The sequence below is a fragment of the Mustelus asterias genome, chromosome 3 (assembly GCF_964213995.1).
Source record: "Mustelus asterias chromosome 3, sMusAst1.hap1.1, whole genome shotgun sequence".
Taxonomy (NCBI): domain Eukaryota; kingdom Metazoa; phylum Chordata; class Chondrichthyes; order Carcharhiniformes; family Triakidae; genus Mustelus; species Mustelus asterias.
Genome location: NC_135803.1, coordinates 41,320,622 through 41,340,572, shown reverse-complemented (window position 1 = coordinate 41,340,572; position 19,951 = coordinate 41,320,622). Strand labels below are relative to the sequence as shown.

The 19,951-nt window shown below is 42.3% G+C and overlaps 1 protein-coding gene across 1 annotated transcript in view; it reads right to left on the bottom strand.

Annotated features, from left to right (window-relative positions):
* Positions 1-19,951, bottom strand: part of pex5la (peroxisomal biogenesis factor 5-like a) — a 204,589-nt gene that overhangs the window by 54,654 nt on the left and 129,984 nt on the right. The window contains exon 3 of the mRNA XM_078210096.1: positions 5,806-5,917. Within this exon, the coding sequence (XP_078066222.1) occupies positions 5,806-5,917 (112 nt within the window). The remainder of the gene's footprint in view (positions 1-5,805; positions 5,918-19,951) is intronic.

Sequence of the window (19,951 nt, the reverse complement as noted above, 5' to 3'; positions counted from 1 at the left end):
CAGCAGCATTCATGGCTAGCACATGTTCCAGCTACCTGCACCTCTTAAAGGCAGCCTGCACCTTTTAAGGACAAACTATGTTGATGACACAGAAGCCGCTGTTGTACTGCCTGCAATGAAAGCTGGTCTCGGGAGAAGGGGAACAAATGGAGCAAGGTAGCAAGAGAAAGGGCTAGCAAGTTCTCACAGGTCTTTGTCAAGAGATGAAAAGGAGGAGAGGCCATGTTTCTCCAAAGGGTAGGAGATCCACCCCACCCCGACACTCATCCTGAGATGGAGGAGAAGCAGGTAGCCAACGGAGGTCAATTCTTGCAGTGTGGCCCCAAGGACCTGGAAGTAATACCTGCAGATAATCGATGATCACATGCAATCAATCAAGGTCAGTAAATGCACCTTCACATTAGCTCTACTACCCACCATGCCATCAGGCACTCATGCTGCTCATTATACTACACAGTAAGAAGTGAGACTTCTTACTGTGTTTACCCCAGTCCAACGCCGGCATCTCCACATCATTATACTACACCCAAATCATTCAGCCGCAAGCACTCAGGCCTAACATTCAGACATTTCACCTTGTCCTCACACAACCACCAATGATGCCAGCCTCATATGATCTCTCACAGCCTCAAAATACCTCCAGCTATTCCACCATCGCAGACATAAGACTAAAAAACATTGCAACACATTCACTGATATTCATCCCCCTCTCTTGCAAGGCAATTAGGCCCCTGGTTGCAGGGAATAGCAGAGAACCAGAGCAGGAGAGATGTATCTGCATTTGCTTCGAAATTTCTGTCCACCTACAGTTTAGTTTAGTTTTTGGAGTTACGCATTTTCATACCTATCTATTTGACAAAGGATTTGTGTTCGAGACCCACCACAAGCCATGGGAGGTGTTTTGCAAAAACTATTGACTATTGCACCATCCAATGATAATGGTTACCATTCTGGGATAAGTGCAAGCCAGGTAACTTGATGGTCAAATTGAATATACTTAGCAGATTGCCTAACCCAGCGAAAACAGCAGATGTACCGTCAGATCAATAAGTTGATTTTTTGACATCGAACTTGAAGATGTTCTCCAAATTGATCAGGTACATTTTGTGCAATGCCAGCAGCTACAAGAAGAAATGGCGATAGATTCCACATTAAAGAAACAGTGGAAAACCATTGTTGAAGGACAACTGGATTTAATTCAACATGTCCACGAACACATTAGACCAGATTGGCCTTATCTAGATAAGCTAGGTATCTCCTGGGGAGTCATTTTTAATGGCAGGTAGGATATCACACTGGAATCTTTATGATTTGATATTCTTCAACAACTCACAAATGGGCATAGATCGGACGGGAAGATTCACAAGAGACACAATCCATCAACCAGGAATGAACAATGACATTGCAGTTATCATCAAATCGTAAGAGCCATGTCAGCATAAAGAGCCACGACAACTATTAGATTTTAAGATCTACAAAAACCCAGTAACTTTTACCACATGCCAATTTTATGTCTACTGGGGTCACTTCTCAGGTAAACCAGCTTTGCTTTTCAAATCAGGCTTTCTTTACACACTGCCTGTTGGGAGGTAAACAGCTATTTTTGCTGTTGGTTGAGATTTTTTTTCTTAAAGTTCACTTGTGTAGATTTCAGTATTTCCTTAAATATGTTTTTCCTCTGATCTCCCCCCGAATTTCTTTAGAGCTGCAGATGTAATTAACTTTACCTCTTTATTTTAGATTTTAGAGTTTAAAAGCAAAGTATTCACTTCACCTATGATACCTTTCCTTCACACCTTGCATTGCTTCCTTTGAATCCTAAACAACCTATTCAAATCTATGTATGTTCTATACCCATTGTTACCAAATTACCTTGAGTAAACATGTGTTTGCAGTGCTGCTAAATATATCAAATGTACAGTCAGATTTACACATTCACTCTGCCCCCCCTTAATGATCATACTCATATATTCCCACTGTTTAAAATATATAACCAGAACATTACATTCAGAAAATAATCCAATTGATTGGATTTCCCTGATATTTTCATGACAACCTACAATTACCCATTCTACTCTCTCAGAAACTAGAGAGCAGCTTTTAAAACTGCAAGAGAAGATAATCAACCCGCACAATCAAAATGCAGGTACAAAATTGCTAAGTTTACAGTTGGGACAACGGTTCGCATCCAGGGTCCCTCAGAACTTGGGTGGCAACTGTTGGAAGTGACGAGAATTTATTCAGTCATTACACAAAGGCACAATGGTGAGATGTAACCAAGGACAAATCAGGTCCACTCCAGCTCCTCAGCCACTATACAGTCTTACTGCATCTAGGGCAAGGTCCTAAATGCAGCCTGAACAACATCCAAGAATGACAATCTCACAAATCACTGTGAGCAATTAAAGAAATCTCCAGACAAGGTTACTTTTCCAGGATCTGGGTGTATAAGTAGATTATCTTGATGCATTAGAGACACCCCATGTTTATGACTACCACGGCTTCAAAACCTAAATCCATACGCACCACTTGTGTTCAAAACTTACGGATATCAAGTTATTGTCACAATTTTGCATAATTTTCTCTTTCATTATAAATTTCTATTTCCATATTTATACTGGGATTTGCCTGTGTAAATTTGTAGGATAACAACTTCCAACAATTGGAAATGCTGCAGCACCTGAATTTCAGATCCCACAACTCCTCAAATGTGCAACCCCCATGTCACTGCCTACTTCTCAAATTGCCGCCAATTTTGATTCTGATTATAGCCATCATAAACATTCAGAATAAAAATGAAAATTAGGTGACACTGTTTTACTTTAAAATGGTGACCTCTGAGTGTACTGGTCAAATTATGGCCAACCCTCTAATCTTGCTTCATTTGAAGACTGCACTGTGCCTGGCCTCCCCATGTCATAGGAAATTGGCTCATAACATATTAAAAGTTTTGCATTTGGTGCTACAGTTACTTTCTGTGACACATTTCCTGTCAAACTTTGATGGTGACCCTCCTAATGTTTTATAACAGCAGATCCACTAACTCCATGTGAGCAGTGCCATAAAATAATAATATGCATGTATGTATTAAAATGTGCAAAACATATGACAGTATATATGAAATACACACATATATATATATATATATATATATATATATATATATACATAGGATCCAGTTGCATACCTTTTGTGTGTGTAAACATTCACTCACTTGCCAGATGACTAAACTGGTTAAGTGTGTATTCTTAATTGACATTTAAAAGGACCTTCAGAATATAATTCTTGTTTGCTGGATGATATCCTCATAGGAAATCATAGGAACCCTACAGTACAGAATGAGGCCATTCGGCCCATCGAGCCTGCACCGACCACAATCCCACCCAGGCCCTACCCCCATATCCCTACATATTTTACCTGCTAATCCCACTAATCTACACATCCCAGGACACTAAGGGGCAATTTTAGCATGGCCAATCAACCTAACCCGCACATTTTTGGACTGTGGGAGGAAACCGGAGCACCCGGAGGAAACCCATGCAGACACGAGGAGAATGTGCAAACTCCACACAGACAGTGACCCAAGCCGGGAATTGAACCCAGGTCCCTGGAGCTGTGAAGCAGCAGTGCTAACCACTGTGCTACCGTGCCGTACAGAGCTATTCTATATTCGTGTCACATCAGGGTCAGTTAGAGAGAACAGAAGGATAATGAATTAAATTCTTCTAATGGAAGTGGGGGCGGGGGGGGGGGGGGGGGCGGTGGTGTGCAGAGGAGGGAGTGAGGGGAAGATCATTAGTGAGTATCGTCAATAGAAGGCAACAATGTTAGACTGGTCCAATTCTAAGGCACGAGAGGTTGTTGAAAGAGGTGACTGAAGGAAGATTGGATGGACTCAGACCAAGAGAAAGAAAGGGAATGATGCTGTGGGATGACTTGAAATTAAAAATAGGAGGATCTCTGAACAACTGAAGAGAAAAATGCAAGACCATGAGGCATGGAGAAATGAGCAGAGGAACTGACCTTAGGCAGATCACCAATAGTATTAGAACAACACTATGGCAGAAGTCATTGAGCTGCTTGTGTGTGTGTTTTGGTCAACATTCTAGTGTTAGTGTGACCAGATGATACAACCTTAACTACTTTTGTCCACGGAGTAAATAAGTGATCTATAATATACTGCTACCTATAAAGTCTAAAGAAAACTGAAGAGTAAACAACAAACCAATGGAGAAAACCTGCAAAGCTAACAGCTTAATTATTCATGAGTCAAACCAGATGTGGACCTTTATTTTTAAATTAGATGCCCTAATAATGTCACTTCCCACATGCTTGCTGACACGCTTGCATGGGTCATGTATCCATATCCATTTTGTCGCAGCTTGCTAGGATTAAAAAATCTTAGTCAGCTTTAGCTCATAAAAGTTATGTGGGTCACATATAAAAAAGTGTGTGTACATTTTTACATTATGTGTTACATAGCTATAAAAGTGGCTTTCAAGTATATTGCTTTTGCATTTTATTTAAAGGAAAGAAAAACGGGGTTGGTGGTTGCGTAGTGGTATTGTCATTGGACAAGTAATCCAGAGACCCAGGGTAAAGCTCTGGGGACTTGAGTTTGAATCTCAACAATGAAAAAAATCTGCAATTGAAAGTTAAAAAATGACCACAATTGTTATAAAAACATAAAATCTGGTTCACTAATGCCCTTTCGAGAAGGAAATATGCCATCCTTACCTGGTGTGGCCTACATGTGACTCCAAACCCACAGCCATGTGGTTGACTCTTAAATGCCTTCTGAAACGCTGCTCAGTTCAAGGGTAATTAGGAACAGATAATAAATGCTGGCTCAGCCAGCGACGTCTGCATCGCATGAATGAATTTTTAAAATGTATTATGACTGACTAATCCACTACTGCCCGTTTTGCAACCTCATCCGAATTCATCCCAGATTGTTTTAAGTGATTAGATACTTTCGATGAGGTTACCTAGATACAAGATTAAATGAATGCAATTTAAGACAGGGACCTTTATTTGTATATCGGGACCTGTGAGGCTGAAAACAACTTATTGGGACACTCATAGAAGATGAACTATAAGAGATTTATGACAGAGAATAGGAGGCATTTTTTATTTACTTAGAGGATGTGGAATGCATCAATAGAATTAGTGACTGAAATTGAGACCATGGGTAGTATCTTCTGGTCTTGCCAATGGCTCACCCTGACTGCGGGTTTCCCGGGAGGGGGGGGCGGAGGATTCAATGGGAAATTCCATTGACAACGGCAGGATCAGAGATCCCGCTACCAGCCAATGGGGGGCTGTCGAGAAACATGTCACGAATCAGGTGGGGGCAGAGAATCCCACCCTACGTCAACGTTTAAGAATAGATTGGAAATGGCAATAAAAGGATGCGTGAACAGGGAGGACACAAGATTGAGATTGACACAAGTGGGGAGGATAAACACCAATACAGGTTGATTAGCCTGAATGCCCCATTTCTGTATGCAGTTTCCATACAATCTATTTTTGAAATATGCTATTCTACTGTCAAATTACATTCTAAATAAAGACACAGAAATTCAACAATTTGAGCATTCATGGTATAAAAATCACAAGTATCGCACTACAGACTCATTCCAATTTTTACAAAAGTTAATTCCAATTTCTGTAAATATTACTCAACTCTGCTGCATATTAATCCCAAGTAAATCACAATTACACTGGGCCGTTATTGAGAAAAATCTTTTGAAAGGATTATTGAGCTCAGTCTCTTTCCTTTGAAATACTCAGGTTAGTGGTCACCTGCTGTGTTTGATGTTGGTGTACGTGAAACTCTGTCGGCTTTTGCTTCGAGTAGGAAATCATCAATCGAGGGGCTCAGGAGGGGTCGACTCTCCTGTTGTTCATTCACCAGCTAAAAATAGAAAGAAAAGAAGCAGTCACACAGGGGAAGATGCAGGGGTGAGCTCAACTATAAAACACACTTTCAATGAAAATGTTATGTCGATATTTCAAGCCAGCCAATTTGAACAGGGACTCTGGTTTAGAAATGTTGTAAATATAGCAAGATTTTATATTTTGTTTGATGAATTGTTTAATGAAACTTTAAATGGTACTAAACATTTTTTGGTTCAAATTATATTTTATTTCTGTAAATGCCATTACTTGTGTTGTATTCAGTATTATTATGACAAGTATAGAATCCAAACAGTGCAGACAAGGCCATTCGGCCCATCGAGTCTGCACCGACTCTCTGACAGAGCATTCTACCCAGGCCCTCTCACCTCCCCTCCACCCCACCATTCCATCCTCATAACCCCACACATTTATCATGGTTAATCCATCTAACCTATACATCTTTGGACTGTGGGAGGAAACCGAAGTATCTGGAGAAAACCCACGCAGACACGGGGAGAATGTGCAAACTCCACACAGTCACCCAAGGCTAGAATTGAACCCGGGTCTCTGCAGCTGTGAGGCAGCAGTGCTACCCACTATGCCGCCCCTGATAACTGCAGCATAATTTAAGCAAGATATAATTCCCCATTGGTCAGTGTGAATGGTTGAACCACCAGAGAACAGAATCTATCTACAACCAATATGTTCTTCCACTTGGAGCATACATGCAAGCTATTCATGTTTGAAGTCAATGATAATCGCACTGAATGACTGGCTGACACAATGGAGGGATACAGGCTGGCATGCTGGAATTCTTTTTTAATGTTGAAGAGTTGTTAGAATGTAACCGGTGACAACTTTGTATTAGATGTAATGTGACAAATGATAACAAGCTGTCAGGGTCGGCCTGACCCAGTAAACCATAGAACCAATTACAGAATGATGTAATAGTCAGCTGACTCACTATAAATAAGAACCTGTTTGGAATTATGGAGTGCTTGGAGCGGCCCAGGGCGAGGCCCCAAGTTTGGAGTAATGAAGTTTCTTTATTGAACCTTTTCTTTGATTTATAAGTTGAAGTAAGTTTTGTTATATTTTTATTGTCTGCATTTGAAGAGTTCCTTCTGATGAAACAGGAGTGAGGATCACAGAAAAAGAATGGAAAGTTTTAACTGAGAACAAAGTTGACATATTTTTAGTAGTCTAGTTTGCTGCCTGGAGCTTTGTGCTAAGACAAAAATAATTAAAGATAGTCAGCTGAATATTAAGCAACCACCAGGTTATTCCTTCATTGTTTGTGGTTTGTTTGCTCTCTATATTGCTATTTTTAAATTGTCTTCTTTGTTCTCTAATATTTAGCTTACAATTCAAAAAGCAGATCCCTCACTTTTATGATTGCTTTTATTGACCTTTGCAAAATCCACTTATCTTTGCACGAAACAGATGTGTTTTTAAATACAATAATTATTCCTCAACCTGCAAAGAGACCTCCTGCTGCACTGATGTGATCTTTACTTCCTGCTTCAGCCACTCTGTTGGCGTAAATTGTGACTAAATTGTTTACTATTTCTTTCAAAGTAGGGAAGGGAAAAAACAGTAAAGTATCAGCCTGGGTGAAGGCAAAAGTGACAGAACTCAGAATCCTACAGTGCAGAAGGAGGCCATTCGGCCCATTGAGTCTGCACTGACCACAATCCCACCCAGGCCCTATTCCCATACCCCATGAATTTACCCTATTTAGTCCCCCTGACACTAAGGGGCAATTTAACATGGCCAATCCACCTAACCCGCACATCTTTGGACTGTGGGAGGAAACTGGAGCACCCGGAGGAAACACATGCAGACACGGGGAGAATGCGCAAACTCCACACAGATAGTGACCCAAGCGGGGAATTGAACCCGGGTCCCTGGTGCTGTGAGGCAGCAGTGCTAACCACTGTGCCACCGTACCACCCCAACTCAGTTTAAGGATGCCAGGGTAAGGACTGCTGGTTAGGCCATATCTCGCACGCACACTCCAACCACTTGGTACTGAAAATGCGTAACTAGAAGACACAGATTTAAGATAATTTACAAAGCAAAAACCATAATTGACCATAAGATATAGATGCAGAAGTAGGCCATTTGGCCTATCAAGTCTTCTCTGCCATTCAATGAGATCATGATCAAAACAAGTGGAGAGGATTCTTAAAATATACTCAGCAAGTTTTACTGAAATTCAGTACTTGAAAGGATGGTGGAAGCAGATTCAGCAGTAATTTTCAAAAGGGAATTAGATACCTAGTTAAAAAGGGGAGGAAATTGCAGGGCTATGGAGAAAGTACAAAGGAGTCTGATGAATTGAATTGCTGTTTCATAGCCGTTTGCACAGACATGATGAGCCAAAGGGTCTCTTTCAGTGCTGTACGATTCAACAATTCTAAGTTATGAGGTGTTTTGGGGAAATTCCATTGGGGAGTCTGTGTTAAAGATATAAAATTTTTAACCAATGTGAAGCATAAAGAATACATCAAACTAGATGGTGGGTTAGCGCATCATAATTTTGCCTTTCTGTTCTCAATAGAAAATTGTCGATAATGCATCAAAAAAAAGCAACACATTTTGCTAGGTGACAGGATACAAAGTTGAAAAATTCACATTGCAGCAGGTGCTCTCCTTGTGATTGAGATAAACTTGTATAAGAGATTGCAGATGCTCAGGCATAAAGTAGTCATGAGCGCAACTTGTTTATGGTTAAAATTTCACGATTTTCAGCACTGTTCTATTTCATTCCACCTAGATTCCACTGTGATATGCGCATGACTTATGCGGAGAATCTAGTCCATGTTGTTGGTCAGCATGAGTTCAGAAAGCCGTTTCTGGTCTACTTTTCTACTTGACCTCCAGGTGGCAGCAGATATCCAAAATGTTCCATTGCCTGCTGAGCATGAGTATGAAAATGCCCCTGCAACAGAATGGCTTCCTCCTGCACTGGCTTTTGTTCGATTCATTCATGGGATGTGGGTGTCCCTGGCTGGACCAGCATTTATTGCCCATCCCTCAGGGCATTTAAGAATCAACCACATTGCTATGGGTCTGGAGTCACTGCTAAGAGAAAAGTCTTGGAAACAAAGCAAAAGCTTCTATCACTAGTCAAGATGTTTTTATACCAAGAAACCAGGGTAACAGTTATAGTGCAGGACATCACAAGAAAGAAAAAAATTGCATTCAGGTAGCACTTGATCAGGTTACTAAGCCTGCCCAAATCACTTTGCATCCAACAAACAAGGGCGGCACAGTGGTTAGCACTGCTGCCTCACAGCTGGTCCTCACAGCGCCAGGGACCTGGGTCACTGTCTAAGCGCAGTCTGCATATTCTCTCCGTGTCTGCGTGGGTTTCCTCCGGGTGCTCCGGTTTCCTCCCACAGTCCAAAAAATGTGCTGGTTAGGCATGTTGGCCATGCTAAATTCTCCTTCAATTTGCCTGACCAGCCGCCTGAATGTGGGGACTAGGGGATTTTCACAGTATCTTCACTGCAGTGTTAATGTAAGCCTACTTGTGACACTAATAAATAAACTTTAAATTGGAGTCACTCTTTGTTTTAGACACAATGGTATTCAATTTGTTAACAGGATCTTATACTAATAATAAATCTCATTTCTATCCTCGTAATTCATTATTTGTTTTCCCTAATATTTCATTTAGGTGCATTTATAGTACAAGTGTAATGGCAATGTCAAAGTCAGATTCTTAAGCACCTAGTGAACAGTTAATCTGTTTTGGTCATTGTGGTTGCAAAGGGAATGATAGGCTGGACATCAGTGAAACTCACTACTCTGCTTTGAAAAAATGTCACGCGATCTATAATTTCCACTTGAACTGCTGGGTCAGACAGACAAGGCTTTGAATAAAATATCACAAGGACACCTTCGACTCTTGCTCAGAAATGCACTACACTCCCATCCCTAATCCATATATTCAGGTTCGGGAGTGGGGCTTGAACCAGACGCTACCGAATAAGTCCAGCTGACTGGTCACCATTTCCTAAACTTTTCCGACCTTCATCTCACTCATCCTGCTTCATTAGTTAGATCCCGGCTGGGCCGCAGCCTCATTGGTTGGAGAGATAACAATTTTAGATGTAACCTCATTTTGATTACAAGCTAAGTTTGGAGAAATTCTGGGTCACTTGCATTGGGGTGTTTTAAGTTCCAGGTTTTCTGTAGTGACTCAATGGCACACAATCAAGTATGTTTGACCTGTGGAAGGTAGTGTAGTGGTCCAGTGTCATTGGACTGCTCTGGAGACACAGCTTCAAATCCCACCATGGCAACTGGTGAAATTCAATTAATTAATAAATCTGCAATTAAAAGCAAGTCTAGTAATGGCTACAATGAAACTATCATTGACTGTTGAAAAGATCCATCTGGTACACGTGTCCTTTTGGGAAGAAAATCGTTAGCTGGTCTGAGCTACATGTGATTCTAGCTCACAATAATGTAGTTGGTTCTTAAATGCCCTCTGAAATGGCCCAGCAAGCCACTCAATTGTACAACCACTACAAAGTTAAAATGGAATGAAACCAGATGGACCACCTGGCATTAACCTAGGCAATGGAAACAATAGCAGCAAACCTATCCCTGTTGACCCGGTGAAGTCCTCCTTACTAACATCTGGGGGCTTGTGCCAAAATTGGGAGAGCTGTCCCACAGATGAGTCAAGCAACAGGCAAACATAGTCATAATTCATGGAATCATATCTTACAGATAATGTCCCAGACACCATCACCATCCCTGGCTATGTCCTGACCCACCAGCAGACTGGTAAATAGTCAGGAGAGAGTTGCCCTGGTAGTCCTCTACATCGATTCCAGACTCAATCAGGCATCAGGTCAAACATGGGCAAAGAAACTTCCTGCTGATTAACACATAGCACGCCCCACTCCCCTCCTTGTTGAACACCAATTGGAAAAAGGACTTAGAGCGTCAAGGGCACTGAATGTGCTCTGGGCTGGGAAACTTCAGCATTCATCACCTAACATAGCACAGTTGTTGGTCAAATCCTCAAAGACATAGCTGTTAGATTAGACCTGCGACCAGTAATGAGGGAACCAACAAGAGGGAAAAAGCTACTTGACCTCATCCTCATCAATCTACCCGTGGCAGATGCACCTGACAATGCCATGTGTCATGGCATCTGACAAGTGTATGTAATTTCCACTTGAACCACTGGGTCAGACAGACATTGCTTTGATTAAATGTCAGAAGGACGCTTGGTAGGAGTGACTGGTTGGAGATCTTCACATTGAGGATATCTTCCATGGCGTTGTGTGTCACTATCACTGTGCTAAATGAGATAGATTTAGCACAGATCTGACAGCCTAGAATTGGGCATCCTTGTGGTGCTGTGGGCTACCAGTCGCACAGAAGTGTATTCCACCACATTCTGTAACCTCATGATCCAGCATATCTCTCACTCTACCATTATCATCAAACTGGGGATCAATGTTTATTCAATGAAGAGTTCAAGAGAGCATGGCAGGCATACCTAAAAATGAGATGTCAACATGACAAAGCCTCAATTCAGGACTACTCACTTGTCAAATAGTGGAAGTAGCTTGCAATAGCCACAGCTAAGCAATCCCATAAGAAACGGATCAGATCCAAGTTCTGCAGTCCTGCCATATCCAGTTGTGAATGGTGGTGACAGCTAACTGGAGGAGGAGACTCCACAAATATCCCCATCCTCAATGATGGGGGAGCCTAAAACATCAGTGCAAAACATAAGGCTGAAACGCAATCATCTTCAGCCAAGTGGATGAACCATCTTTGCCTTCTCCAGTGGTCCCCAGCATCACAGCATCACATTTGGACTTCAACCTGGTGTTGTTAAACTTCTTACTGTGTTCTCCAGAGGTCCCCAGCATCACAGATACCAATTTTATTTATCCCAATGCTCCACATTATTTCAAGAAATGGCTAAGGCACTGGATACTGTGAAGATCATGGACCCTGACAACACTCTGGCAGTAGTACTGATTCTTGTGCTCTGGAACTAGCTGTGCCCTTAGCCAAGCTGCTCCAGTAGAGCTGGAGCATTGTCATCGACTTGGCAATGTGGAAAATTGCCCACGTATGTAACGTACACAAAAAGCAGGACAAATCCAATCTGGCCAAATTACTGTTCCATCAGTCTACTTTCGATCAGCATTGAAATGGTGGAAGGTGGGGGTCAACAAGCTATCAAGCAGCACTTATTCTTCAGTAACTTGCTCACTGATGCTCAGTCTGAGTTTCATCAGGGCCACTCAGCTCATGCCGTTCTTACAACTTTATTCAAACATGGCCCTCCTGCACTCTTCATTGAACCAGGGTTGATCCCCTGGCTTGGTGGCAATGGTAGAGTGGGGGGATATGCCAGGCCATGAGGTTACAGCTTGTGGTTGAGTACAATTCTGCTGCTGCAGATTGCCCACAGTGCCTCATGGATGCCCAGTCTGGAGTTGCTAGATCTGTTTGAAGTGTATCCCATTGAACACAGCAGTAGTGCCACACAAAACGATGGAGGGTACCCTCAATGTGAAGATGGGATTTTGTCTGCACAAGGACGGCGCAGTGGTCACTCTTACCAATGCAGTTGTGGAAAGATGCAGCTGCAGCAGGCAGGTTGGTGAGGATGAGGTCAAATATGTTTTTCCATCTCGTTGGTTCCCTCACCACTGCCACAGTCCCAATCTAGCAGCTTTGTGCTTCAGGACCCGGCCAGCTCAGTCTGTGGTGGTGCTACTGAGCCACTCTTGGTGGTGGACATCAATGTCCCCCAAGCAGAATGCATTCTGCACCCTTGCCACCCACTGTGCTTCCTCCAAGGTGGTGTTCAACAGGGAGTACTGATACATTAGCTGAGGAGGGACAGTATGTGGTAATCATAAGGAGATTTCCTTTCTCCTGTTTGACCTGATGCCATGAGACTTCATGGGATGCAGAGTTGTTGTTGACGGCTCGCAGGGCAACTCTCTCCCGACTGTATATCATGGTGCTACCATCTCTGCTGGGTCTGCCCTGCTGGTGGAACAGGTCAAAATCAGGAATAGTGATGATGGTGTCTGGAACATTATCTGTAAGGTATGATTCCGTAAGTATAACTATGTCAGACTAGTCTGTGAGACAGCTCTCCTAATTTTGGCATAAGTTCCCAGACGTTAGTAAGGAGGGCTTTGCAGGGTCAACACAGCTGAGTTTGCCATTGTCATTTCCGGTGTCTAGGTCGATGCTGTGATTTATCCAGTTTTATTCCTTTTTGTTTCCTTTGTAGCAATTGAATACAGCTGACTGGCTTGCTAGGGGCAAGTAAGAGTCAACCACATTTAGAAACATAGAAACTAGATGCAGGAGTAATGATTCAGCCCTTCAAGCCTACTCTGTCATTCATTTTGATCATGGCTGATCATCGAATTTAATATCCTGATCTCCCCCCCCCCCTTAGAACATAAGAACATAAGAAATAGGAGCAGGAGTAGGCCATCTGGCCCTTCGAGCCTGCCCCGCCATTCAACAAGATCATGGCTGATCTGAAGCGAATCAGTTCCACTTACCCGCCTGCTCCCCATATCCCCTAATTCCCTTATCGATCAGAAAACTATCTACCCGTGATTTAAACATATTCAACGAGGAAGCCTCCACCACTTCAATGGGCAGAGAATTCCAGAGATTCACTACCCTCTGAGAGAAGAAGTTCCCCCTCAACTCTATTCTGAACCGGCCCCCCCTTATTTTGAGGCTGTGCCCTCTAGTTCTGGTTTCCCTTCTAAGTGGAAAGAATCTCTCCACCTCTACCCTATCCAGCCCCTTCATTATCTTATATGTCTCTATAAGATGACCCCTCATCCTTCTAAACTCCAACGAGTACAGACCCAATCTGTTTAATCTCTCCTCATAAGCTACACCCCTCATCTCCGGTATCAACCTGGTGAACCTTCCTTGATCTCTTTAGTCCCTCGAGCTATTTCTAATTTCTTCTCGAAATCAGACAATATTTTGGCCTCAACTACATTCTGTGGTAGTGAATTCAACACATTCACCACCCTCTGGTGAAGAAATTTCTCCTCACCTCAGTTCTAAAAGGTTTACCCATTATCCTCAAACTATGACGCTGAATTCTGGACCATAGTTTGAGAATAAGGGGGAAACCTTTCTGTGGATCTGGAGACACAGGCAGGTCAGACTAGACAAGGATGACAGATTTCCTTCCCTAAAGGACATTAGTGAACCAGTTGGGTTTTTCCAACAATTGACAAGGGATTCATAGTCCTCATTAGACTTTTAATTCTAGATGTTATATTGACTTTAAATTCCACCATCCACCATGGTGGGATTTGAACCCAGGACTCCAGAGCAATACCCTGGGTCTCTGGATTACTAGTCCAGTGACAATACCACTACACCACCATCGCCCCCGAACAATCTCATTTCATTTTGAAAAATCACCAAAATTGAAATTTACTTTTTCTTACACTTTGCCTTTACAAAAATCAATTATGTACATAATTGTTCTGCAAATAATGTTTTAATCACAAATTTCATTGTACATGGAATACTGTGTAACAGAAGTTAGTGGCAATCAAAGTGACAAGTCAGGAAACATTGCTGATTTTTTAACGTTTGGTTGAATCAGTGAAAGTAACTGATCAAAGGAAAGGAATTCATGAATTTATGGTGTTTTTTCTGAGGATCTGTGAATCACTGATTGAGAGCACTTGATCTGTGAAAACATTCTTCTCTGTCAATCTTTACCCAAGTTTTGGTATTTTCCGTATGACTCCTTTTGAAGCTCAACAGCAAGTAACCCTTTCTAGTAGCTGTCCTAGTTTATGTATATTGAGTCATTGTAAATGAGAATATTTCACTATTTCAGAAGGAATCAATGATGCATGCAAGTGCTATGTCACATAAACAATGCATGAAGTGAGATCTGACAAAACAGATTCTACTGAGGATTTAATTTGTTCAATTAGTTGATATTATGAATAAAATACTAATGGAATGATTATTGACGCATCTCTCAATAAGTTGTTCCACATGCACCCAAATTGTGTGCTTCAATTTCATTATTTTATGGGGTCTCCAAATGTTCTAAGTTTTTTAACTTATTCATTCCCTGCAATGTCAGTCTTATATGTTATCTCACTGTGTGTCTTCATTATTATGGGTTTGTGGGTTTGCTTTAGCCATTTTACCTACCATGTAAAATGGCTAAAGCAAACCATGCATCATTGTGGGTTTGCTTTAGCCATTTTTCCATGTAAAAAGATTTGCATATGAAGCAATATAAAATGGGTTTTATGCCAATGTTTGCCTAAAGAAAGATTGATTCTTGCTGCAGCTCAGTATTGTGTGTTGCGGATTCATAGGCAGATGACAGAAACACAAGGGTAGCATTTTAGAGGCCAAAAATGGCCAATTCTCGAGTTGTTTGGTCATTCAGAAAGAATATGTTGCACTGTTTCTGAGGCTTTGAGAAAGGCTTTAAAATATCAGAACTCGAGCAGTTGAAGATTGGAAAGATATAGACAAGTTGTTACCCTCGGCAATAGGTACAGTTTGTGCTCATGAGTTAGATTACCCACCAGGATGTGCTATATTTGCATTTCTTTGTTTTGTAACAGTACCTTAACAGAATTTGTATCGATTGTGTCAAGTAACTCACCAATTCTATTGTTCTATGTATTTCACCTGCTGTGGGATAAAACAGCTTATAATTCAAGCCAAAATTTGCCTTACACAGTGTTAATTTTGCCTGTCTTCAGAGAGATTGAAGGAGCGTTTGCCTATGCAAATTCAAGGAGGTTTTATTATTACACTCTTGGGTTCTGCTACCATGCTAGTTTTAAGGCAATGGGAGACAACATCCATAAAAGTACATGTTCAGACTGCACCATAGAGTAGGTACAGAAAAACCATTTCTTCTTGTGGTGGAATCTAGAGCACAGTACAACCTTACAATTAGAGTGAGACCATTGAGTATTGAAATCTGGAAGCATTTTTACACGTAAAGGATTGTGAAAGGTTAGAATTTACATCAGAATTGAAATAGTCAAGTCAGAGACTGACATACTTATCACAGAATATAGACTGATATAATACTTTTATTCACAATAAGATAGGGTAGGTTAAGGGGTAGAAATTTAAAACAGAGTCAAGGAGAAACTACTTCTCCCAAAGGGTTGTGAATCTGTGGAATTCACTACCCCAAAGTGCAGTGGATGCTGGGATAGTGAGTAAATTTGAGGAGTTAGATAGATTTTTAATTGGCAATGGGTTGAAGGGTTATGAGGAGAAGGCAGGAAAATGGGGATGAGGAGCATATCAGCCATGATTGAATGGCAGAGAAGACTCGATGGGCTGAATGGCCTAATTCTGCTCCTATACCTTATGAACTAATGAGAATCAAAATGTGTAAGAACTTCAGATTTTAGCAATCTTTCTTTGGCTTGCACAGAAGTGTTATTGCATTGATCTTTCATTTCTTGTTTAGGCACAAGAGGTTGTGCAATGATTTTTAAATCATTTCCAAATTTGAAACAAATCTTCTGTAGTCGTGCAACAATCCTAGGAATTATCACAACTGGTTAATATGAATTTGCTACCTCATAATATTCGGGGTGGCACAGTGGTTAGCATTGCTGCCTCACAGCACCAGGGACCCGGGTTCAATTCCGGCCTCAGGTCACTGTCTGTGTGGAGTTTGCACATTCTCCCCGTGTCTGCATGGGTGTCCTCCGGGTGCTCCGGTTTCTTCCCACAGTCCAAAGATGTGCAGGTTAGGTGGATTGGCCATGCTAAATTGACCCTAGTGTCAGGGAATTAGCAGAGTGAATGTGTGTGGTTACGGGAATAGTGCCTGGATGGGATTGTGGTCGGTGCAGACTCGATGGGCCGGATGGCCTCCTTCCACACTGTCGGGATTCTATGATTCTGAGGTGCAGATGCCTCAGTGATAGCCTTGACCCTTGAAGGGGATCTGTGAAGGCCCTTGGCATTAATCACTTGTCCCAAATACTCAAATCAAGGACTGGAAGAACGTGCAGACTCTCAATTCATAGTTATCCAGTCTCTGAAGGGAGGCATCCAAATTCTGAAGATATTCCTCTACCACTGTACTAAATAGGATTGATTTCAAAGAGATGTAGCACTCAAAACTGGGCATGCATGACGTGCTCCAGGCCTTCAGCAGCAGCAGCATTGTATGCAACCCTAATCTATAATCTCATGGCTTGGCAAACCTACCATTACCATCAAGCCGGGGGATCAACCCTGGTTCACTGAAGAGTGCAGGGGGGCATGCCAGGAGCAACACCAGCCAAACCCAAAAATGATGTTTCATACTTAATACAGGACTACAACTATAGAAATGTTACGGCTCAGAAAGAGGCTATTCAGCCCATCGCGCTTGTGCTGGCTGCAAAATCGAGCTGCACATTCCAATCCCACCTTTCAGCACCTGGTCTGTATGTCGCCTTGTAGGTTACAATACTTCAGGTGCTGATCCAGGTACTTTTTAAATGAGTTGAGGTTTTCTGCCTCAGCCACCAACCCGGGCAGCAAATTCCAGACACCTGTCAACCTTTTTCCTAACATGCCCTCTAATCCTTCTACCAATCACCTTCAACCTTTGGTCCCTGGTAGTGGCCTCTCCCCTCGGGGAAACAGGTCTTTCCCGGCTACTCTCTCAAGCCCCCTCATAATTTTGTACATCTCAATCAAGTCACTCCCTCAGCCTCTTCTGTTTGAAGGAAAACAACCCTTACCTATCCAATCTCTCCTCGTAGCTATAATTTTAAAGCTCTGGCCACATTCTTCTAAATCTCTCCTGCACTATCCCCAGAGCAATTATGTCCTTCCTGTAAAATGGTGACCAGAACTGTAGCAAAACTCCAGCTGTGGGCTAACCATCATGTTATGCAGTTCGAACATTACATTCCTGCTTTTGCATTCTATACCCCATCCAATAAAGCAAAGCATTGCATGTGCTTTCTTTACTACCTTACCTACCTTTTCTGCTACTTTCAGGGACATTTGGACATGCACCCTAAAGTCTCTCACTTCCTCCTCTCACCTCTCGGTCCTCACACTTAATGAGCGTTCCCCTGCTTTGTTTGCCCTCTCAAAATGCATTACCTCACACTTGTCCCAAATGAATTCCATTTGACTACTTGCATGCCAAATAGCGGAAGCAGCAGGCAATAGACAAATGTTGGAACCATGGATGTGATTCTCCCACCCCGCCGTGCAGTTTTTGTAGTGCATTGGGCTGGGAGACTCTAGTGGAGGCTGTTTCACGGGCTCCCTGCTGGGTGACACATCTCCTCATGTTGGATTTCAGGCACCATCAGCTCTGCGCCAGAAATCGGCCCGGAGCCTGTCTAACATATTCAACATGTACTTTCAATCTAATTTAAGTAGCATTAGCAGGCCCAGAAGTCTACAGGCCCACTAGCCTACATCCCTCCCCCCCTCTCCCCAAAGGAGTATTTCACCAGCGGGGTTGAGTATAGCTCCCCACTTGCGGGAAGCTGGTGGCCCGACCCCACTGGAGTGAAGAGAGGGAGTAATCGAGGTCCACCCAGAGGGTTGGGCACTGGGCAGTGCCCCCTGGGCATTGTCACCTTGGCAGTGCCAGCCTGTGCCCCCTGAATGATGAAAGTTCATTTTGGACTGTCAACATTTTCTAAGAAATCACTTCACCAGCTTGGTACTTGAGGGAGAAGTGCTGTATGTTTGTTTTGAACTGCAATCACTTTAATTGATGGGGAAGAAAAACTGGTAAAGGCAAAGGCTGGTGATTTACTGGAAATCACATGACAAAGAAAAGCTTTACGTGTTGGAACTGTTCTTTTGGAATTTCTGTGTTTTGGGGTCTAACACGAGAAGGAAGGCTGCTCTAATCGACTCTCTTTCTTGCCCTATCTGAAATCCTGTGTGCAGTTATCCGTTTGCAGCCAGAGAATCCTGATCTGAGTATAACTTGTCTGCATTTGGAACCCTGAAAAGCTGAGACAAGAAGAATTGATCTCGGCCTATTTTCTCCTCTATGCCAAAGCTCCATTGGTGAGAGCCTCTAGACATCTACTTCATACAAGGGAGCTCCAGATCAACAGAATCAAAACCCTGTGAATTTTATCCTTTATCTTATAAAGCCTATGAGGCCTTATCTGTGTGTCCATGTGTGTGCGTGAGCATGTGTGTGCTGGGAAAAACGAGAAATATAGTAATACTTCCAGATTAGAATTGTTTGTGTACCAGTTCTTGCAGCTTTCTTTTAAAAAATAAGTTTTGTTTTATGATAAATCATTGAGTTTATTGAAAGAAGCCTATTAAAGTTTCTTTTATTCTGTGTCTAATGATAGTGAAGTTAAATAATTTTTGGTGAGTGAATTAAACTTTAAAATTTTTGGTACAACATGGGGAGTAGTGGGACTAGATAAACTGTGCATTCCTCCCATCCTGGTCATAACAGAGTTAAGCAATCCTGCAATCAACATATCAGAGCTAAGCTCTGCAGCCCTGCCACATCCAGTCTTGATTGATGGTAGATAATTAAACAACCAGCATGAGGAGGCCAGCACTTCAGTGCAAAAGCCAAGGTGAAGTATTTGCAACCACCTTCAGCCAGAAGTGCCGAGTGGATGATCCATCTTGGCATCGTCCTCAGGTCCCTTGCATCACAGATGCAAGTCTGTGGCCAATTCGATTCACGCCATATGTTATCAAGAAGGTAGTTGATGCTTAAAATGCAATGGGCCCTGACAACTTTCCAGCAGTAGTACTGAAGACTTGCGTTCCAGAACTTGCCATTCCCCAAGACAAGCTGTTCCAGCACAGCTAGAACACCAGCATCTACCCAATAATTGGAAAGTTGTACAGTTATATCCACACAAAACCCAACCTAGCCAATTGAGGCCCCATCAATCTACTCTCGATCATCAACAAAGTGTTGGAAGGGGTCATGAACAATGCTATCAAGTGGCACTTACCCAGTAATAGCCTGCTCACTGATGTTTAATTCAGGTTG